This window comes from Agelaius phoeniceus, chromosome 1 (assembly GCF_051311805.1).
Source record: "Agelaius phoeniceus isolate bAgePho1 chromosome 1, bAgePho1.hap1, whole genome shotgun sequence".
Lineage (NCBI taxonomy): Eukaryota > Metazoa > Chordata > Aves > Passeriformes > Icteridae > Agelaius > Agelaius phoeniceus.
The window spans coordinates 135092993-135117317 of NC_135265.1; the positions used below are offsets into that span (position 1 = coordinate 135092993).

Consider the following 24325-nt stretch of genomic DNA (forward strand, 5'->3'; position numbering starts at 1 on the left):
AATGTGGATTGGCCTCGTGCACACCAGGTGAAAGAACCTATTTTGGAACAACACAGGGGCACCTTCTCGGCCACAGCCACTCCGAGAGCCGCGGGAGAGCGCCCGCCCCGACCCCGCCTCGGCTTCGCCCGGGCCCCGCCCCAGCCCCCGGACCCCGCCCCGGGCCCCGGGCCCCGCCCCGGGCCCCGGGCCCCGCCCCGGGCCCCGGGCCCCGCCCCGGGCCCCGGGCCCCGCCCCGGGCCCCGGGCCCCGCCCCGGGCCCCGGGCCCCGCCCCGGGCCCCGGGCCCCGCCCCAGCCCCCGGGCCCCGCCCCGGGCCCCGCCCCAGCCCCCGGGCCCCGCCCCAGCCCCCGGGCCCCGCCCCAGCCCCCGAGCCCCTTCCCGGCCTCTTCCCGGCCCCGCCCCAGCCCCCGGGCCCCGCCCCAGCCCTCCGGCCCCCGCCCCAGCCCCCGAGCCCCTTCCCTGCCTCTTCCCGGCCCCGCCCCAGCCCCCGGGCCCCGCCCCAGCCCTCCGGCCCCGCCCCAGCCCCCGGGCCCCTTCCCGGCCTCTTCCAGGCCCAGCCCCAGCCCCGGCTCCGCCCTGGCCCTGTCTCGGCCTCGCCCCAGCCTTGGCCCCGCCCTCGGCCCCGCCTCTGCCCCGCCCCGCCTCCGTCTCGGCCCAGCTCCCGGCCCCGCCCAAGCTCCCGGCCCCGCCCCGCGCACGCGCGCCGGCCCACGGCTGCAGAGGTAGCGCGAGGCCAGTAGGCGGCGCCCTCGGTCGCGTCCCTCCCCTTATCCCGGCCCGGCGCGCGGGATCGCGGCGGCAGCGGTAGTTCCCGGGATTTTCTCTCCCCGGCCCGGCCTTGTCCGGGTCGCCGGGGGCTGCCGGGCGGAGCTCCAGGATGTGGAAGCTGGTGCCCGCTTCGGGAAAAGGTGAGGGAACGCCAGACGCCTCCGCCGCTCCGGCGGGCTGGGCCCCGGCACTGCGGGCCCCTCGCCGCCCCTTCCGCCGCTGCGCGGTCCCCGGGCGTGCCGGGCTGATGGCTGCCCCAGCGCTGATGGCTGCCCCAGGGCTGGCTCCAGCCGGGCTGATGGCTGCCCCAGGGCTGATGGCGGCCCCAGGGCTGGCTCCAGCCGGGCGGGCGTGTCCGTCTTGCCTCGGGCCGATGCTGATCTAAATCCTGGTCGCTCGGGGCGTTCGTCCTCGCCGAAGCCTCCGTATTTCCCTGGAGCACTGCCGACCACAGCGCCTGCTAAACGCAGTAGGGCTGCTTTTCGAACCCGTGTGGGATGTCTTAGGGTGCTACAGGCTACAGAGTCCTGCTTTGAAATAGCCGGAGAGTTGAACTCTGAGGCAGCAGCCTCAGAAACGATGTGTAACTATTGTGTTGATGTTTCAAGGACCAAGTGTTGAAGTTCATGGCGTTTCTTGCATGGAGAGTTTTGAAACTAAATCTCCTCTATACTCTTCTTTGTTTTCTTGTTGATGGGAACTTTAATAATAGGTCTCGTGTAATACGTATATTTCTTCCTAAGTGCTTGTAAGGAACAGACTTAACACAACTGCATCTGCTCTATTTCCTGGTTCACTGGGAGGAAATTTGGGATGTTTGATTTATTTCCTCGTGGATACAGCAGCTAATCATGTTGAAATGAACTGATTTACCTCTTACTGCTTAGAGAGCTCTTGAGTGAATCAAAACACTCTTCATTCTATTCAGAATGATAATTTCTGCACAGTTCATATTTTGAAAGTTATTTGCCAGGGTCGATAACTGGAGTCTATCTTTACGTACTTGTATTCATCAAGGAACGTTTTTGTTTCTGTTGACCAGTGGTAGCACACCCTCGGGAAGTCAAGCCATTCACTGGGAAGCCACCACTGGGTCCAGGTGACAGGTACAAAGCATAAGCATTGGTCAGAGGCTGGACTTACTAAGTGTCAATTTGATTTCCATGAAGATCTCCTTACATTCATTAGGAAGACATTTTCCTCTGAACCTCTTAATCAGTTATGTGAATAAATAATAAAACCTCAAAAAATCAGGTACCCTTATAAAGGTGTTTTAGAAAACCTATCTTACATTGAGGGTTTTTTTTTATTCTAGATGTTGCACTTAATCTTCAGTAAAGTATTGGTAAAAATATATTGTCCTTAAAAAAATTGTGCTGCCACTTTTGAAACTGATTTATCATAAAATGTATCCCTTTATAATGGACAGAGCAAGGGAGCAAGAAAGAAAGAAAGAGGTTTTGTCTATAAGCTAAATGGATAATTCTATTCAGAGTCACAGAATTCAGAGTCACAGAATAGTCTAAGTTGGAAGGATCATTGAGTCCAGTTCTTAAGTGAATGGAACATATGGGGATAAAACCCACAACTTTGGCATTATTGGCACCATGCTCTGACCATAAATGATGCATGGCAGAGCTGAGGTTTAGATGTCCTACAGACTTCTCAATGTCTCTCCCATGTGCTTCAGGTATTTTGGTGTGGTTTTTTTCTAAATTGTTATTTTTCTGTCTCTTGTTGATTTCCAGGAGAGCCCTATCGGCTTTTAAGCGGTGTAGAATACGTTGTTGGACGCAGGAACTGCACAATTTTGATTCAGGATGATCAGTCCATCAGCCGAAGTCACGCAGTTCTGACCGTAAGTCGGCCTGAAACAAGCCCTGTAAGTAGCCACCATTTTACTGCATTATCAGTGCTCTGTGGGGCTGATCCAGGCTGCCATGACCATGCATGCTCTCATTTTGCTCTCACCAGTTTTATGCTTGGAGTAGAACCATTGATCACCTGTAGTTTATTTTTTTTAATCTTGAAATTTGTTTTTTTTTTTCCTTAGGTTTGTTTGCTTTCATTGAGGAATTCTGTGGCATAATTTTAGTAGTCCAAGCTTCCTTTTATCCCAAAGATTCACTAGGAATTTGTATTAAATAATCATAGCAGGAAAATGATGCAATTAAGTTTCATTACACAGATAAATTTTAGGTTCTGGGAAATGCTTTAGTTGTTTTACTGCAGACTTAGCTTCTGTTTCATTTCACATCATTAATTCTGTATTTGCTTAGGGCACGGAAAAGAAAAATATACCAAGGAGAATTAGCAATCAGCAATTTACTGTCACTGAGTGTTGTGACAGTTACAGATGTTTTGAAGCCAGTCAACAGAAATTTCATTTATGTAACCTTATGTAGTGTTTAAAATAAAACATGTAAAATATATATTTGTGCCTTTAATACTGCAAATACGGAGTGAGTCCAGTGGAGGGCTGTGAAGATAATGAGGGAACAGGAGCACCTCAGTTGTGAGGAAAGGCTGAGGGATCTGGGCCTGTTCGGCCTTGAGAAGAGACAGCTGAGATGGGGCCTCATCCATGTCTGTCAATAGCTGGGAGGGTGTCAAGAGGATGGAGCCAGGCTCTTGGTGGTGCCAAACAGTAGGAATGACAGAAACTGGAACACAGAATGTTCCACCTGAAAACACAAGAACTTTGCTGTGAGAGTGACTCAGCACTGGAGCAGAGTGCCCAGAGGGGTTATGGAGTCTCTACTCTGGATACTCCAAAGGAACCTGGAGACAATCCCAAGTAGCATTCTGTAAGGAAACCTGCTCCAACAGGCAGCTTGGATTAGATCGCCTCCAGTGGTCCCTTCACACCTGATCCATTCTGTCTAGTAGCATATAACTGCATGGCAGAATTTCATAAAAACAAGCTGTCAGTGTTCTCATTGGCTTGTGAGCACTTAGGAAATCTGACAGTATCTAACCTCAAGAGATGCTGGTGTCTCCATGTCCTGCAGTTCAGGGAAGACTAGCATTCCTCATGGAAGGAAGCACAAGAAAGTGCCCTCAGGTGACCTTAGGCTTTTACTTGCTATTCAGCCTGATGCCCAGGATAGAACTGCGTGGTAGGTGAAAACATAATAAATCTCAGAGCCTTGCTAAATTGCACTAGCTCAGGCTTTGGGCCAGTGAATGACTGCCATGCACAGTCTCCAGAAAGATGAAGTGCTATCTCCAAAAAGACTAAGTGTAAGAAGCACAAAAGTTCTAAAGCTAAAAACATGGATATTTTCTCTCATTCCTCTATAGCAAAAAACAGAAGATAAATAATTATATATAGCAAGCCTTATTGTCCAAAGTCTTTATATAAGATGATATTTTGTGGGCTGCTTCTTATTTATCCATTGCTTTGATTCACAATGATAGTAACTTGTTTCTGATAAAACTGTCTCATTCTGATAAACTATAATGGCTTGTTTATGTTTATCTTCAGAGTCAGTCTCTCACAGTACCTGTATTAACAGTAAGAGATACATCCAAGTATGGCACTTTTGTTAATGGATCAAAACTCAATGGTGCTTCAGTGTCTTTGCAGTCTGGTGACAGAATCAACTTTGGAGTCTTTGAGAGCAAGTTTAGGTAAGTGTTTTGATTATAAAATATCAAGTAAAAAATTAATTTTTTAGAAGAGTATATCATGAAACTTTGCAAGTGTTACAGCAATGATTAATTTTTAGAAAGCAAAGGAGGTACATAGTATTTTGCCGGTGTTCCACACCTGCTTCTGAAATAGTTTTCCCTTATATTTTTGCATAATTTATTTTGACACTAGGAGATTAAAATTGTAGATAAGAAAACATTGGCATTTTAGAAGATAATATGTCATGTACAGAGAGTATTTTCAGGCTCTTTTAGGCAAAGAACAAAATCCTACACCAAATGAGAAGAAGGGAGAAAGGTTTAGAGTTTGTTGGAGCCCTTGTTAGAATGTAATGAGAAAAGAACTGACATTGCAGGAGGATGTGAAACCAACTTGTTTTTTTTTTTCCAAATTTAACATGGTAGCCAGTACTAATGTTTATTTACAGGAAGAATTCTAAAAATGAACTAGCAGATAAATAGAAAAAGTGTAATTACCATTAAAATCAATGTTAAAGTAACCAGAAGGTGGCTTTGTGCCTTGAAATTTTATTCAGTTTTACCAATGCTGCTGGTATTATTTATCGTTAGAAAAAACTTGGCATTCTCCTCCTATTACTACAATAATTTTTTTTAATATTTTAGGTAAACATACCTGAAACATGATACAAGAATCATACCATGAGACCAGATACATCATGGCTATTGTACTAGAAAGTCTGCAAAGTAGAAGGAAATTTAAATAATCTAAAAATGAAATAATATAATTTGATATGGAAGATCTAAAATAGATATAAAGGCTTATGGTCAAGGATAATGGACATGTTAGGAAACTTACTTGAAATTGCATTTTATGACATTTGTATTTTGAAGTGTTGATCTGTTGGTCACCTGTCCTCTTGAGCATACTTCTGCTTTTGGAGGCACACATTCAAATTTCTTTTGGATATTCCCAGACCTTGCTCTATTCTTGAGGCACTAATTCTATGTGATGTCTGTAAGAGGGCCACAAGTCCATAGAAATATTTCAGGTCAAACTGACATTAATTTTTCTGAACAAAAATTAGTATTTTGTTTCTTCAGGAAATTTTAAAGCAGGAAGATTTTACTTTGATCTAGATTAGAGTATGGGTCTTCTATTTTTTTTCCTTCACATTTCCATGAGATACAAAATATGATAGTTAAGTCAGCTCTGTTTATCATGATGATTGGCTGAGTTAACTTAAGCGATTCTCTCTTTGCAGAGTGGAATATGAACCTTTGGTTGTCTGCTCCTCATGTTTAGATGTAGCTCAGAAAAATGCTTTAAATCAAGCCATCCAGCAGCTTGGAGGCCTTGTAGTGAATGAATGGACAAAAGAATGTACCCACCTTGTAATGGTATCAGTAAAAGTTACTGTTAAGGTATGTTGAGCTTTTGCCTGTTGATAGCATTGTTTTGCAGTTTTCCCACAACTGCTAATTAAATTCTAGAGCTGTTCAAGACTTTTCTCTGCAAAACTGTAGCCAACTCTTCTTTCTCCAAGTTTAGAAGATGTGTATGTCAACATGAGGTTGAAGGGAAAGAAAACAAAAAAAGCCAATTTTGAAGACTTAGGGATTTTTATTGGTTACCTTCTACAGTTTCATAACTTTAATCAAGACAGCAATTAAAAGCTGGGCTCTTAAAAGCAAAGCAATTCTAGAAGCACAAATCAGTATTGTTTTATTTTCCACATCTTAGATCTTAAAAAGCTAATGTCAGTTGAACCATATTTTATTTGAACTTTTTCTATGAAGTAAATTTGTATTTTCTGTTTTTTCAGACTATATGTGCTTTGATTTGTGCTCGACCAATTATAAAACCAGAGTTTTTTTCTGAATTAATCAGAGCTGTTCAGTCCAGGCAACAGTTGCCAAATCATGTAAGGTAAGTTGCCAAATCATTATGTTTACTGTGTTGCAGAATGAAATTTATGGGAGTGAGATTATCAGATAACTACACATTTATCTGATGACTTTTACATAGTACACAATTCATAGTAATTTTATTTGTGGAGGAATGCTTAATATGAGTAACATTTTAATATTCCAGCAATTTTATTATTCTCATCTCTAGAGTTATAAAATGAGCTCTGGAATTGACTCTATGCTTAGAGATGTTACTGTCTCTGAAAGGGAACTTGTTTGTTGGTATTTAAATGTTGCTTCAAACACTTTTGGGAATTGATACATAAAAATAAAGAAATTACACTTTTATAAAAGAAATTGTTTCAAGTTTCTTTCATTATCTAGACGTGTTTTTCCAGTGTGCTGTTAGTTACTGAGTTTACTGTAAACTTCGGTCAGAACAGAGTTAGCCTGACCATTGAATTCTCTGAAATAGAAGAGGTTTTTAATTATCTGTTGAGAGATGAAGTGAGACTAATGTGCATTGGCTTTCACTAAATGAGAATAGAATATTCATTGTTTTCATGGTTAAATTAACTTCAAAAGGGAATTCTTAATTTGGAATCAATAAATACTGCAGAATAGCTCTTTTGGTTATTTTCTTGATGTGAGAAAATGTAAAATAGTCATAATATCGTATGTGACAATTTCATCTGAGCCCATATTGCTACTCATTTTACCTTGAAAAGGGAGACATTTGTGTTTTGTTTGAGGGTTGTGGTTGTTGGTTTTTTTATTGTATGAACAAATGGTTTATACAGGTTAGAAATTCCCACTATGTATATACATTCATATGGGCATAAATATGCATAAATGTTAGGAAATGGCAATTTATGTTCTTTAGTAGGTGTGGTAGTAGCCATTGGTAGAACAGTTTGAAGACTGAGGCTGGGTACATAGTAAACTAGGTTCTGGTGCACACATGGAAATAGAAACAACACAAGAGGATTCACAATAAGCTGTGCTTGATATGTGGTAACGTATATTTCACAGAACATGACACTACCTTGTTACAAAAATACAGATGCCAATCTGGAGAAATTGGTGGGAAATACTCCTTAGTTTCTAGATGCTGCTTTACATTAGCAGGGTTTATGTAATATGTCAAATCAGTCATCTGTGAGTGGCTTAAAACTCATCTGTTCTTCAGTTTCAGAAGAAAGAGAGAATCTGAATGAATTCTAACTTTCCCTTCTACTTAAACTTCTGCATTGTTTTCTGAGGATATAAGAAAACTAAACAAACTATTTATTACTCTCTGAAATACTTTCCTGTGAGATTTTTTTTTCTTTTATAGTACAGGTCATACAAGCCATCAAAAGCTAATGATTGGTTGTACAACGTGGAATTTGTTTGGTGGAGTATTACCTGTTGGTAATGCTGCTGTTCCTGTCTGTTACAGGAACAAGTAAAAAGTGTCTTTGTCTTGCAGCCAGGGTGTGTGTCCATTTAATACAAAAGTGACAGTATAATTGGTTTTTAAGAGCTCCCTGAAAAAGAAGCAGATGGATATGTTTACCTTTCTGAAATATTTTTGCTAACTTTTGAGATGCTGAGAGGACCAGAACTGGCTAAAGGTAGTGACACTAGCAGTATGCACATTATGTAGCTTTCAAAGAGAGTTCTGCATCAAGCTAAATGAAACTGCTGATTTAATACACAGATTGCTGCATTTTAAATAGGTCATATTTTTGAGATGTAGCTTGTGGGAAGATGCTGAAAATTTGCTTAGCAGCTATTTTCATTAAACTTCCAAAATTACTTGTAACTTCAGCTGGGAATTTCTCTATTGTGCATTGTAGCTAGAGCTGACCTGAGCTGGTATAGCCAGAGGACACCAGACAGCATGGGGCAAAACTGGTTTGGGTGTGAAAGAGGAAAAGTATATTGAGATGGCAATACTGGGTGACACTGCTAATTACATCTTTACTATTATTGTAGAGCTGGTCCCTCCCAAATGGCCTAGGGAAACATTATCTTAAAGTTAAAAAGAAAAAAATAATTAAAGTGTCTTTTTGTTTACAGTAAGACTTCACGTAATGGCAAACCTGCAGTTCCCATATGAATGTGTGACTTCTTGAGTTTTTTATGGTGTTACCCCCAGTCCTCTGGTGCTCTCTGATAACCTATGTGAGGAAGAACAATAACTGAAGATTTCACAAATGGCTGCATGAGCACAATCTTGTATGAAATAATGTGTTTTATTACTGCAGGCCAGTGTCAATAGTGCAGGGTTTTGAAAAAGAAGAAAAGTAAGGAGTTTTTAACAGAAACTCACCAAGAATCAAAATCTATGTAATGAGAGATTCAAGGTTGTAGAGGATCTTTTCTAGATAATGGTGTTACTATTAAAACCTTGAGGCCAAATATGAGGATCACTTCAGAATCCTGACTGCAAAAGACTGTTGCCTGTTGAGCTTAGATCAGCATTGGGTAAGAGTTTATAAGGAAAATCAAAGATTAGCATACAACTTTAAATTATGATTGCATCCCAAAAAAGCAAAGTTAAAAAATGGAGATTTTAAAATATATTTATAAAGAAACTGGAGTCTAGTTTCAAAGTAGTGAAAACTTGTTTTTCCATTTTTACTTGTCCTTTCATCTTTAAAGATGACTTTGTCCCTTGTATTTATCTTAGGTTAATAACTGTCTCTGGAGAATCTGCTATCAGAAATCTTCTGGCATAATAATTAAAATCTGAATTGCCCTTCTTCTACTTGAAATTAGTAGGCTTTATCATATCTATTCAAATTCAATGCAACAATATTTCTGTAAACAGATTTGAACAGGCTGCTGAAATAGATCAAATACTCACCTTTCAAAATCTGGTGGATTTAGGTTGCCTAATTTTCATTGTGTACATAAAATTTGAAGAACTGATTGTGAAGAACACGTAAGAATGAAGATTATTTAAAAGCACCTGTAACTATATAGCCTCTTCCTAACACATTTTAGCCTATAGTTATTGAATTGCATATTTGGATGAAGTGGAAAATTTATGTGCTTTTTACTGTGTTCACCTTTAAATATAGGTTTATTTTTTATGATCGAGGGATGTTTTTCTGTTGACATATGATTGATTTTTTTCTGTGTCCTGGTTTGAGAGAAAGTGAGGTTTTTGGGATGCTGTGGTCACACCAATAGGTGCTCAGATTTGAATATTGGCATCTGGTGTGGCCACTGAGGACATGGATACGCCTCTGAGAACACAGGGGGTTAAAAGCAGAGAACGCCCAGGAAAGCTTTCTCTTGGTTCCGGTGGGTGAAACACCGGAACAGAGCCCCGGTCAGAGCTCCCCTGCCGGCTGCGGGCTGGGCGGGGCAGGGGGAGCCACGCGGCCGGGTGAGGTGAGCCAGGGCCTTGGACAGAGGGGAGGGGAAGGCCCCTGCAGGATGGAAGGGTGGAGGAACACTGAGAGGCATCGGGCAGCCCCCCAGAGAGAGAGAGAGCCGGTGTCTGTGCCTGTGCCACCTTGAAATTCGATAGCACATCGGGCTGAGAAGGAGAAGGGGGCGGGGTGCAGTGAGAAGGTGCCCAGCAGGACAGCTGGGAGTTCTGGACGGGCAGAAGATTTTTAACCCTTTTCTTGGATGATGGAAACCTTACAAATGCTGATCCTTGTGGAGTTGAATGAGAAGAGAGATAGAGATGAGGTAAGAGGAAATGGGCCACGAGAGAAATGGAGAAGAATCTTGAGTAGGTGGAGATGATGGAGTGACCTTTGGCTGGACTTTTCTTGTATAGCCATGGACAGAACCATTTTTCCTGTGACACAAAGACTGCATTTAGGGGGAGGCAATGGCTTGGAGCCAAGAGAGTGCAGTGATGTTATGTGAAGGAGTGCGTGAACAGAGACAACAGGTGAGGACGGGTGAGGAGGGTGGTCGGTGCCCTCGATCTTCAGTGAAGGAGAAGATCTCTGGTTTTGAGACCCCTCAGCCCCAGGGGGTGAATCTGGGGGGGACAGGTGTCCCAAAAGTGAGAGACTGTGGTTTTTTTGGAACTGGGCAAAGCATCTCTAAAAGGGGAACCCTAGAAGCAGCTCTGGTCCATGTGCAGTGGTGAGAGCACTGGGCATGGAAGGAAGATGTCATGATGGCAATGATCCACGGGCGGTGCCATGTGTGACATGGAAACACAAGAGATCTCAACTGTGTTTCCAGGGGAAGCCTATGGCACAGAGGGACTCCTCACTCCTTGATGAACTGAGAATTGATTATCTAAAGGGTCGTGATGGACTGAGAGTTGATGATCTGAGGGGTGGATGTATTGGAAATTTGGGGGGGAGGAGGAATGTTTTTGGAGGGTTTTCATTCTGAGTTCTGTGTGTGTTTCTTTCTATATATAGTTGTAAGTTAATAAAGTTTTTTTCTTCTTCATTTTTAACTTGGAGCCTGCTTTGCTCTATTCCTGGTCACATCTCACAGCAGACACCAGGGAGCATATATTTTCATGGGGGCACTGGCATTGCACCAGCGTCAAACCATGACATTTTGAAACGTCAATATTTCAGCATTTCATAGGTTTCTTCCTTGGAATCTGCCAATCTTTGGTGTTAAACTGAATTTTTTGCTGTGCTTTTTTTTTTTTTTCTTGCATAGTAGTATGTAAAGGATACATAATCAGCTGTCAGAATAAAGATAAGTAGTTCTGTGATCAGCCAAACTATGTACATAAACAGCTATTTGGGTACAGATGTGGTATAGTTTGGTTAAAATTGACCTATAGTTTCCATTCTTTCTGACATATGCCTTCATCTTGGTCTGTCAGACTTGCTGTAGCAGTGAATATATGGCTCAAAGATCTTGTAAGTATCCTGAAATTATTAGATGCATGTCCTAACTCCAGAGGTTTTTCATGCTCTGGGCAGGCCATCATTAACTGGAGCTGAGGTCACAGGCTGTGACATAATTTAGGACTACAGGGTAGAGTTTTATTTTTGCCTAATATATTTCCCAGCTAAAGTCCAGCTCAGTTTCCCTGTATTGGATGAACTAATAGAGAATCTGCAGAGTGAATCCCTTCTGTTCTCCATCCCACCAGCAAAAAAAGTGTATTTGTCTGCTGTCAGGTTGTAGGCTGTTCTCGAGTGTGGTGGTACACAATTTAAAACAGTAGAAGAGAATGAGAGGTGACTGTCCACATATGGAGAGTGGAGGAAGCAGGATGACTAATTTTTTGTGGAGTTTTAATATTATTTAGAGTAAGTGCAGAATGAAGTTGCAGTCTCATTTGTCAGTATTGTTAGTAAGAATGTGGATATGTGTACAGAAGATTGGGTGAGTGCATTTCTTAGAGCGTTTTCTTAGTTACTGAAGTAGAAAGTCTTGGTCTTGTCTTTGATGCTGAGAAATTGGGGGCTCTGTTTCTTCTTAACAATCTCTTGAAAATTATCTATCTAAGTAGTTTTAACAGAGAAATGTAGGATTTTAACTTCAGAACTTTAAAACAGAAAGGACTGTGAGTCAGTACTGATAAGCAAATCTGAATTTTTTAACTATTATTTTCTGTTCTTGCAGCTTTTATCCTCCAGTTGATGAGCCTTCCATTGGCAGTGATAACTTGGATTTATCTGAGCATCATGAAAGGAAAAAAATATTCAGTGGAAAAACGTTTGTATTTCTAACTGCCAAGCAGGTAATCAGGCTTTAGATTGCAAAAATATTGCAGGGATAGCTAAGTACAGGTTTATTCACTCTGAAATCACACTCATTCTGGGTTCATCAGGAAAGAAGGATTTCCTATGGCACAGTGGCCTAAGCAAGATAAAATGTAGAGAAGGTCCAGAACATATTACATCTGCAGTAGTGCATTAGTGAGAAGCACTACACTGATAGTTCTGTATTCTGATACCTCTGAACTGACTGCATTCTAAGATTTTTTTTTTTTGCATTCTCTTTATAGCACAAGAAACTGGGTCCAGCAGTTGTTCTTGGAGGAGGAGAAGTAAAGTTGATGACAGAAGGAAGAAAAGAAATGCCTTTACTACTTTCTCCTGAAGTTTGTGTAGTTGATGTGGGTTTGGCAAACTCTCAGATCTCAGGATCTGACTCTATGACAAACTGGACTGATTCCATTCTGACTGACTTGGAAAGGTGCAGCATTGTTCTCTTGTACAGCGGTAGGGTAATTTCAGAACTTCTACAGAGACTTGGTCATGGTGTTTGCATACATATTTAAGCAGGAGGCTGCTTATAAAGAGGTCATTTTTACATTGTTCTAAGTATTTAGCAGAGTAACTAAAGAAAGAACTTGGCAGTTCCATGAGGATTTGATGGAATTCCTGCTTTCTTCTTTTTATTATATTTTTGTAGAACTCAGTTCTACAGAAATTCATTGTAATAAAGCTGCTTTAAAATTACAGGCAGTAAATAGTTCCTCATCTACTGTTTAAAAGAACTTAAAATTAATATATTCTAAGAATTCAAAATAGATATTTTATAATATTTCATTGTTTATATGTATTTCTTCAAAAGGAGATGAGATGGCACCTTGAGGTCATGTGGTTCACTGTTGTATAATTATTTGTACAGTGTTTTTAAAGAACAGCTGCTGTTTAATGAAAATTACTTTTTGTTTTGGTGGTAGGATTTGTTTCAGAGGGCAGACTGCATATATTATAAATGTTAGGATTATCATTATGCCATTTTATTAAAACAATGAAACAAAATCCTAATCCTAACACATAAACCTAATTCCCCTAAATTTTCCTGCTAGGTAGACAAGACAGTACTCAATCTCTCCTCATGACTGTAGTACAGAAGATTTGTGGGGAAAGGGTGCCTGACTTGTAAGAAGTGGTCCGATTTTTCAAGTCTCTTTTCACACATTTTTGAATCAGAAGTAAAGCATAATTGGTTATATGCCCAAAAAATCAGGAAAGGAGAGATGTATGGGCCAGATTACTGGAGCTAGACAGTGGCTACAGCAGCAGGAAACAGGGGAGTTCACACATATAGGACATGGCTCTAATGAAGGATAATTGTGCTGACTTACTGTAATGGGAAAAAAGGTAGTGGTTTTTGGAGGCTGATTTTTTTGGAGGAAGAATGGAACATTTTGTACTTTGCCATACCTGTGGTTATTGCCTGTTCGTCTTTCAATCTGTGCTGAAAAAGCTTTTTTTTTTTTTATTTGTATATTAACAGTAAGAATCTTAGGGCTATTCCAGAGGCAGAAATTGGATTGGCAGTTATCTTCATGTCTACAGAAAAGTACTGCAACCCTCAAAAGCAGCCTGCTTCCAAAGGTAACTGGAAGAAGGGTAGTAATAAGTTACAGCCTCAAAGAAGCAGTATTTCTTTTTGTGTAGGAACATCAGTCATAATGTTCAAGTTGTTCTGTTTTGCAAGACCACTAAAAAGGAGAGACATTCTATGTAAAATGTATACAACTCCAAAGATGTAATTGGTTTTTAATGGTCTTGCAGTAAATTGCAATGAAAATTATATGACTCTTACATAAATAAAAAAGTGGATCTAAAACTAGCCTAAAAGGCAGACACATAGAACAGTGACCTTGAAAGAAAAGTTACTTTAAAAACATCTGAAGTTCATATTTTTAGTGATGACTGAATTCATATGTATGTAGTAGTTTGAATTCCATGCTATTCTGTCTTTTCCTAAAAGACTGGAGTAATCAGGAAGTTAAAGATGAATTTCAGAAATCAAGAGAATAAGAATGGAAGCAATTTGTTAAGGCTTGGGTTTTTTTTTTCTTTTTTGCCCTTTACTCTAAACAGAATTTGCTTTAGGAAAATACAGACATCTCCTGTGCAGTTCAAAACTAAAACTAATCTTTCCATAAGTTAAGACAATGAGACATGATCACCACATTTGCTGCAGTAGTAGTTTGGGAGTGGACATTCCAAGTTTTGATTTGAAGCTTGTATTTGCTAATGTGGTAATAACAAAAGTCTTGGAGAGACAGAAAGAGGTTTTGTTTCTCTCTTTTCATGCCTCTTCATATTATTCTATGTTTCGTTGCTATGAAATTTCCAGAATAATGTTTTATAGATTCTGGTTTGTTCTACAAAATGTTGTATCAAGTAGAAAATCAAAGAAAAAAAATCAAAGAACAACCCTTGTAAGTTTGTCTTTACATGCAAGAATGTTACTTGCTTGAAAATGTATTTTGAATAGAGAAGGACATCTATGCAATACTGGCAGAGATGCTGATTCCTGTTTCCAGTCTGAACGATTTAAGTGGATAAAAGTTAAATTGTCTGAAATTGTGTAAACAGACTATATATCAGAGTTTAAAGGGAGCAGAGTTTAAAATTGAAAAAACCTGTGTCCCAGATACAATAATCACATTAGAGATCATCATAAAGGATTAATATAAGGAATTTTGTGCTCTGACAGTTTTGCATGATCTATATATTGTATGATAGATATTTTATTTTTTTGCATAAAATATATACCCCACGATTTTTAAAGTACATTATGTACATATTGGTATATGATTTCTCATTATGTTTCATTTTTATTTAAGCAGAATTTCATTATTTAATCAGTAGAATATTTAACTAAATCTGAATTCCAGAATATGGTCCTTAAGAACTATTGCTGTCAGGTTTTTTAAAATGAATAAATCTGCTTATTTTTTAATGAAAACTGCTTTAAGATCATTTTACAAAGATCTCACATGATCAGGTAGTAATGTGAAATAGCACATGCAAAGAATCACAGATGTGATACTAACCTGCTGATTCTTCTCTTGTGTTGGTCTTGCAGCTGTACCTGAAAGTTCTGCATCAGCTGTCGTAGGCCGAGCCATTTCCCAGAGTCTGGCTGTGGATGAAACCATAATGCCAACTGCTGCAGAGAGCAGCTCCTTATACATAGCTGATACAGAAGAGCAGACATGGTAAAGTATTCATGGCAATTTCTAAGCTAATACTTGCAAATAGAGCAGTCTTTTATGGCAGAGGAACTGTATCATTGCCGTGGGGAAAGATATACAGGGTTAGAAATGCCATTCACTAAATTGCTGTCACTTTGAGATAATTTCTGCTTTTGAGTACTAGATTACAGAAAGCATCCCATAGGATTTAGATGACTTTCAAATACACATGTAGATACTGCACATCTGTCTTGACTGTCTGAACTATTAAAAATTTTCAAGCCATTTCACAATTATAAAAATGTATTGATCATAGCAGGTTTCACAGTTTGTTTTTAGCACATTGTTTATAAGTTTATTCAAAGTACAGGTATAGCTTATTAAAAAGTGTATCTCTGATTTGATGTATCTCTGGTAACCTCCCATGTGTCATTTAGTATTTCTTTCCTCTCTAATCTAGTATGGAGATAAAGAATACTTCCCAGGTGCATAGACAAAAGAAAATGGCTTTCCAGGATACGACTGGAAAGAAAAGCAGTGGTACAAGTGGCAGTGTAAATGCAGGAACATCGATACCTAGAGGGAACAGAACATCTGGATTCAGTCAAAGAAGTCAGCCTGTCTCACCATCTAAAATTCCAGAAGCTGGCAAACCTTGTGAGAGTGCTTCATGTCATCCAAACCCAATTACAAATTACTTCCAGGTTTCCAGAAAAAGGTACTTGAAATGTTCTTGCCATTACTTCTCTTATTGGTATGTTCATGATGTTTCTGGAAAATTTTAACTCAAGCAATGTACTTTAAATTTGACATATACTTAAAAAGGTATTTAGATCAAATTCCTAGAATAGAAAGCTTTTCCTCAAGGGTACTTTAAATTTCACAATGCAGTCCCTAAAACTCCAGAAGCTGTTATGTTGTGGGTACAGCTAATCATACTCAAAAATGCTTTTGTAATTTCTTTCTTTTGTAATTTTTTTCTGGCTAAGGGAAAGAGCTGAAGAAGAAGAAACATCTGTACCCAAAATAGCAAAATTGGAGGAAAGGTCATCACCTCTTCCCAAGTGCACTGAATCCACAACTTCATTGATCTGCAATAGTGAAGCAAAACAGCATCAAAAGAAAAATAACATCCTTGACCCAAACCCAAATTTTGCAGAAGACATGGGTATGAAGCCTATGAGGGAAAGTGTCAAACTAACAAGTGATAGAACAGACACTAAAACCACTTCTAGAGAAAATCATGCACCAAAAAAGAGAAAGGAATTAGATGATTTATCTGAAGATACAGAAGCACTAGAAGTTGTGTTTGGAAGTGGAGACATAGACTGGGAAGATCAAATGGCAGATCATGACCAGGAAGCTCAAAGAACTAAACGAAAAAAACGATGTTTGGAAGCCAAAGGAAGCAGGATTCCAGAAGTAACTGTAAATCAGCAAGAGGAGAATAAAGTATTGGTAAGTTTTATATTCTTCTCAGGTGCCTAATCTTGAAATTTGCAACTTTGTTAGAAGGATGCAATTAATTCCTTTAAGGAGGAGGTTGCCTGCATAAAGAAAATGGCTCTGTAATATTTGTTTGCTTAAATCTCATACATCAATTTTTAGTTCAGAATGATTCATCTTTTACATGTGAACATTGCAGTTTTACACCTAGCTAAATGTTTTTTCATTCTTCTGGGCATTTTTGTCTTTGCTTATTGCTTGTATTCTGAACATTTCCTTTTAACTTTATATACTGTAAGTAGAACAGGAGAATATATTTGTAGTCCAAGAAAAATTTTTCATAATGCTTGTTGCTGTGTTAATTACAGTATTGTTATTTATACTAAGATAGTACTCAATTATATTTTTGTAATTAATTTTCTAAAGAAACTTCTAGTTGATCTCTTCTGTTGAATACCACAGTACTGTCAAACATCTTTTGAGTCTTTTGATATTGTGTGAAAGATTATTAAAATTCCCGTATGAGAAATTTAATACCAAACCCAACAAAAACAACAGCAAAACCAAAACACAGCTTGTGTTTTTGTGATTATTTTCTTGTTTTTTGTTTTTGACACTAAGGAAATTTTCTAAGAGGTATGAAGAAAACCATACACATTGAGTTAACAATGATCACTTTGTTTTCCTTTATAAACTTGCTTTTCTTTTTTTCCGACAATGTTGAAAGGTCTAGAGTATTAACAATACAATAGGAATAAGAGCAAAAGTTTATTTTTTATTTAGAATATATATTTTAGCACTTACTGTCCAGTCCATTTACAGAGTAGACAGTGTTTAAGTGTTTAAAAGTTTGAATGCATGATTAACTGGAATTTGCAAGATTCCTTGGACCACATAAGAATTAGTAATTGTCCATGCATGCGTAGGTCAGAGCAGCTTGACACCCTTGTTGATGCTTTACTGGAGCTCACTTCTGGCAAAGTGTGAACTTTAACTTCATTATAATGCTCTTTTTTTGTGTCTGTTACTAACAGGCAAACTTAAAAAGACAAGTCCTCTAATATAGAGAATTTTGTTTCTTTCTTTTTACACTATCAGACAGTAGGTACTTTTTATTAGGTCTGAGCATACTGGCAGACTAAAATTGGTGTTTGCAATAGTCTATTGAATTTTGTTGTTTGGTGCTGGGAAAGTTTTTCTAGTCTAACTTCTTGTCAGGAAGGAGAAAAATAATCTTATGTGCCACTAAACTGGTACTTTAGCAGATATGCACTTAAAGATTTCTGCTGAAAAGAAGTCTTTTCATAGTTTAATAATGACCTACTTTATTAATGTAAAATACATTTCCAGTGGACTAGGAAGGAGATTTCATTATAAAGGTCCCCAGGCAAATTTGATAACTGTTTTCTCTAAGTACAGATGCACCTTGTGTATCTGACAAGACAAAGAATGTGAGCAATTGACTCAAAAACCATAAGGTGCATAAAGCTGATTTGGTATTTTATCAAACATTGAAAATAATTTATGTAATGCAAATCTAGTTTTAAACTGTAGGACATAATCAACCTGCAGAACACTTTCTTGTCGTGGTAATAAAATGCCCTTTCTACACATATGTACACTTCAAATATCAAATTGAAAATGTTACTTTTTATATTCAAAAGCTTTTACAGTTTTCCAGAACCTGACAGAACTTTGAAGATTGTACAGATGGACAAAACTTCCTAGTGTATAAGGAAGAAAGAAAAAAAAAACAAGTTAACAAACAGTAGTGATTTTTTAATAGAGAGAATCTCCAATGATTGTTGCAGTTTGCATAAAATCATTAAAAAATTAATGTACAGGACAATTTCTTTCCTGTCTAAAGATTTATATTGATTTGAATATGTTTATTCTACCTTAAAGAGCAGAAAACAATGCTATGTAATTAAATTTCTATTTCATTTCAGTTTTATATTTAAAATAATTTTTAATCAAATAGAAAGAAGACGAACTTGGATCAGTTCTAACTTCAGAAATGAAAACTGATATCAAGCCGGAGTCTCCAGTCTTGGTAAGGAGCCAGCCAATTGTAAGTTTGAACAGCGAACTTTAAGAAGCATTACAAAAAGACATCAAAATTTTGCTCTTCAGAACATAGTATTTTTGGATCCTGTTTCAGGGTAAAGGAGGTTTGGAGGATTGTACTCCTTAACATAATCCTATGTAAATTTGAATAGTGCAGTCCAGCTTGTAGACTGTGAAAAAAAGTAGTTCATCTGGGTGCTTCTGTAATGGCATTTGGTGGATACTTAAAGGTGACTGAAACTATATGTCACTGTATTAACTCTTTGCTGTGGTTAATAGTTGTACTGATGATTTTCTTAGATTACTACTTAAAGACCTGCCAGGGATGTAATCTTGTCTGCTGTAAGATCACAACTAAAATGGAAGAGATGGAGCATGGGGAAAATAGATGTCATATACAGTGATTAACAGTAGATAGCATGCTGATTTTTTTTGTAGGTGAGATGAAGGAAGGAGAGGAGAATTGCTTGGAGTGGCAGTGAGGCAGAGGAAAGGAGACTAGGCTGAATGGAACTGAAATAAAAAAAGTTCTGAAGAGATAGAGTGTAGCCAGTCAACAAGGGACAGAATAATACCATTTCACCCCCATACAAAAAAAAAAAACCAAGGAGAGGGAATGCTGAGCAGGTATACCTAAGTGCAGGGTCAGCTCAGATTAAAGGACTTACTGTTATATTTTACTATAAAGCAGCTGTACTGCATCTGGGCTCAGCTGTCCTTGAACATAGTTCAATGTTACTTGTGAGCTTGTCCTGTGCACAGACTCCTTTGGAATCCACATAGATGTAGCCCCAGGCAGCAAAGTGTGCATGCAAACTTGCTGATGTATGAGCATTCTCATGGACAAGAAAAATTTGATATATTAATCAAATTCAGCCTGCAGCCCGAATGTTGGGCAGATATCTATAGGCTAGAATTGAGCTGAAGATGTTCAACTTTGTCTGCCATGGAGCATTTAAATATGTATCTAAACACAAGCAAAACAAATTTACTCTATTCATAGTATATAAGGAGGCTGAGAAGTTTGTACATAATCTTAGCTTCTAGCACTGCTCCTGCTTTCCCTCACTGTTTTGTAATCCTAACTTTTGTTTAGCTCTGCTTATGATAATATCTCTACAGTTTGTACTGTGAGATATGCTGTATGTCTGTTAACACACTTGAATGCTTCTTTCTTTTTCTTCCTACATAAGAACCACAGCAAACTGCAAGATGAGTCCAGCAATCTTCCTAGCAGGCTTCTGTTGACAGAGTTTAGGTCACTGGTTGTCAGCCATCCAAGACAGAACAGTCATCTCCCTGGAAATAACAGCTATGGGGGAAAGAAAAATTTCAAAATGTTCAAAAAGGTTGGTGTGTTTTTTGAATGGTCACAAGATGGCACTATTTAAAAATACTAAAAAGTGTTGCCTTCAGATTGTAGAAATGTGTTACTAAAGTTTTTTTATAAATTGATAATAACTAAAGAAAGAAACAATTTAAATACCACATTATACTGTAAAAAGTATTTTGTTAATTGACTGAAGAAGTACCAGGTTGACAAAGGCTTACCTTGTGCTAGATTTAGATACTTTGTATTCCCTGTTCTAAGCTGTTACTTGGAATAAGTTGGTAAGTGATAACTACCATAACTTCAGTTATACCTCCAAAAGCTAGCAATTCCACTTCTCCAAAGACCTATATATACAGCATAGGCTGATTCAGAATCTTCCATTTTAACTAATAAATCTTGTATTTAGAAATAGAACTAAAGTTATATCATAAAGAAGGTAAGATGATTGCTTGCTTGGGTCCTGAAGACAATTGCAAAATGATTCATGGTGTTCAGTGTAAAAGTACCACTTCAGCTTATATTAAAAATAAAATAAAAAGTAAAATCATATGGTATGAGATGACTAGAAAGGCACTTCAGTAAAATACTATGTATAGAATGTGATCAGATAATACTACTTGCTGGGAGTATGCTCTCATTTTTAGATAATGTTTTAATTTTGGATAATAGTTTCTTTTCCACTGTTTTGTTACAGATGCTTATGCAATCTGACAGTAAAATATAAACTGATATTTATCGATATTTCAAACACCACTTAATGCGCTATGAAATTCATTTATTATATTTAACTTACCAGATGTATTTTTGTTTGTTTCTTTTGGTGAAAGGAGGGAGTTAATAGCTTTCTGTAAATGCTTTTTTAACTTTTTTAAATATGATCTTTGAATGTTAATCAGAAAAAGACTGCCTGACTTTCTTCTGTGATATCTGAATACACTTTCTCAATTAGTTAAAATAGATCTTTTATTTGCACTCTGTTTGCCTTGTAGTTGTAACAATTTATTGTCCAACAGGTAGCTTACCCTGGGGCAGGACAACTTCCACACATTATTGGAGGATCAGATTTGATTGCTCACCATGCTAAAAAGAATTCAGAGCTAGAAGACTGGTTAAGGCAAGAAATGGAGGTAAGAAATTAGTTTTTAAACATGATCAAATAAAAACTTGACTAATGTAAGTGGTCATACCAACCTGTGATCATTACTGGAATACTTCAGGATTTTATTTTTTGATAAAACCTCAGCTGGTTAGTCATCCACACATGCTCATGGGAGCATGTACAGTAGTAAAGTTACTAAATGTCAGAGGTCAGTGGTAACACTCATCTTTTTCTGGTTATTTAAATTCATTTGGCATGCAACACTCACGTAATCAGAAATATTTATAGAAAGGAAAACCAGTAACCTAAATGAGAACAATCTTTTGATGAGTGAAATAAGCGCTATGTAAACTCGTGACTTGTAAAAATGTGACAGGGAGCTAGGAAGAATTTCTGTGTGGCTAACTGTGTTCAAATAGTTCTACAGTACATTTGATATTCTAGTCTTGAATGGAACAGAAAATGCATGAGTAAAACTCTATTGGAGTATACTGAAGAGATGTAGTAAGAACAAATTTAATATTTTTTTCTTTTGTGCATCTCTTTAGATATAGAAGTCCTAAAAAAACACTTATCATGGCAGTTGTTTAGCAGTTTCATTTTCGGATAGTTTCCTTACAAATACTTGCTGATGAGTCATACTGTTTCCACAGCCTGATTGAGATGCAGTTGCATCAACACTTCTTATCTCATTTTTTTAATCTCTGAATATAGATAATGCTAATTAAAATTCCCCTTATACACAAATAATCAGATTTAAAAAATTATATTTCTATAATGGTGCTTAAAACCTAAAAAAACCACATTTCTGACCAAAATTGACACCTTTCACAAACAATTCCATTTCATTACTTGGTAGCAGTAGCCAAATTTGAGTAGTGAAATAACTTGTCTAATGTGAATATGCACTAAATGGAGTACTTAGAGAAAACTTACTTCTTCGGGGAAAACTCTGTTAGTGCAGGAATATTGTTTTTCTAGATAGCTCATTAGAATTATCTTTAACAATCAAATATTAAATCAACTTTCTCAGGAACAGAAACGACATGCAAGAGAAGAATCACTTGCTGATGATCTCTTTAGGTAAGACTTTTATGTTTGTACTTAAAAAATGTGTATTTTTTGCATCACATTTTTTGGACAAATTCTGATTTTAGAAGAGATTACTTTGACTAGTCTTTATAAAATTTCATGTATTCTCATATATAAAATGTAGTCAGAAGTGGTTCAACAATTTCTCTGGGGAAAAAAACAACCTATTCAGGCTTCATTTAACATGGAAAATGGGAGGAGGTGAGTTGGAGGAGAAGACATGAAAAGATTTCATGACTGTCAGCATCTCTGAAAATTTCATTATGAGTTGTCTTAAGTTCATACAGAGGTTCTTGTATCTCATGCATACTTCATTCAAATAGTAGTAACTGTAGTTAATTATAGGAGTGTAGTCAGGGAAAGGACTGAGCACTGGCTATTCCCTTGTTATGAATATGTAATAAAGCTGTTTGCATCACATTGTCTAGCTATATAAACTTTGAATATCATTGTTTTACTTATTTGTGACATAGATTTTATTTTTTTGTTGCAGATATGATCCTAACGTGAAAAGAAGAAGATAAATTGTGACCTAGATTTACAGTGTTTCTCTGGCAAAACCTGCTTTCTGTTTCTTAGGTTTCCTGGTTACAGTGTGTATGATGTTCCTATATGTGACCATTTGAATATCTCTTATTGTAAGACATGTTTTCTAAGTCTTGCTTTTATTAAAGAAAAAGAAAAGTTCCTTTCACTGCTTGGTACTTACAGATTGCACCATTGTCAAGACCTTCCCATTAGTTACTTCAGAGTAATGCTCAGTAAAATACTTAGATAGTTAGGATTTCATTTTAGGCTATTTCTAATGTTTGGTTATTGGTACTGTTTTGGGGAAAAAAAGGAAGTTAGCATCAGGCTATTTTTTAGTTTTTTAGAAAGGCTTTGTTAATTAGGCATTTTCAAAGGTATTATCTTAAGAATTGAAAATCTATTGAGGCTGAGATGCAACTGGTATTTGATCATGATATGATATGGTTGATAAGATATGATCATTATATGATTCATAATGAACCATTTTTTTGTGGTTCATTTTATAGAGCATATGCTATTGTTACTGGTACAGAGTATCTTGGAACTGAAAAAAACAGCTTCTTTTTCTCTTGCTTGAACATATTTTCATTTACACCTTTAAATCGGTTTGGTTGAATGTTCATTTGTTAAAACCTACTTCCAAGCCAGACAAAGTCTTAAAGAGCTGTTACACTCCAGTTTGGAGTTTTATGACCCATTTCTTTCTCTTATGCCTTTACTTTTTGCAATCACTGTGCAAAACTATGGCCTTCAAAATAGTTCGATTGACAGGGAAAGCTATGAAGCAATTACCTGTTTGTGGATTAGGAGAGCTCATCTTAATGATCTGAGAATTGCAATTAGTGAGATTGCCCTGGAAGTACAGTGAGAAAAACTTTCCAGACTTCCTGCTCAAGTGTATGAAGTCTGTCTCACATACAGATAAAGATGGACAGTAGCTCTATTGCATCCTGTTTCAAGGGGGAGGATCTCCTTCCTCATGTGAAGAAGTAATCTGGTTGATGTAATTGAGTTGACACAAACAGACTCCGTTGAAGCCGCTCCAATGTGTATCAGATCTGAGGAGCAGCATTGTGAGATCTGTGCATGTCAAGGTAGCAGATGTGCTGAAGTCATCATGGTTGCAACATGCAGAACATATTTGGCCTTCCAAAGCCAATGTTTTCTTGCCTGGTCAGCAGTGTCCAGAGTGATACACAAAGTGCAGCCCAATACTTCTGAGCTCCACAAAAGCTGTGAGATTGTTTGCATCAGGGCACATCAAATCTTACCCACCAAACACCTTTAAAAAGACTTAAGCAGTTCTTAAGCAGTAGAAATTCTTTCTGAAGGAGATGTACTGACTGTTCTGTCCTCAGGTGAGTTTTTCTGCTATCACTGTGAGAATTTCCAGGTTTTCTGGCTGAAGGGCTGAAGACCTACTGGTCCAACAGCTCTTGTAGACTGCTGACGTTTTGGATTGTTGTTACTAAATTCAAGCTAATAGTTTGAATAGCAGAGTATCAATGAACAAGATTTTTTTTTTCCAAGATTCTTCAGAAAGGTTGTATTTACAGTTGTAAAAAGTAGCTGGAGAATTT

The 24325-nt window shown here is 38.1% G+C and overlaps 1 protein-coding gene across 1 annotated transcript; it reads left to right on the forward strand.

Moving 5' to 3' along the window:
* Nucleotides 1–744: 744 nt before the first annotated feature.
* NBN (nibrin) lies at nt 745–22903 on the forward strand. Its single transcript, XM_054631836.2, has 16 exons — nt 745–910; nt 2519–2652; nt 4258–4403; nt 5648–5807; nt 6209–6312; nt 11853–11970; nt 12238–12428; nt 13482–13582; nt 15069–15201; nt 15638–15895; nt 16167–16635; nt 18605–18676; nt 19884–20039; nt 21037–21150; nt 22156–22205; nt 22708–22903. The coding sequence occupies exons 1-16, from the start codon at nt 880–882 to the stop codon at nt 22736–22738; spliced, it is 2268 nt and encodes a 755-aa protein (XP_054487811.2). The 5' UTR covers nt 745–879; the 3' UTR covers nt 22739–22903.
* Nucleotides 22904–24325: the final 1422 nt, after the last annotated feature.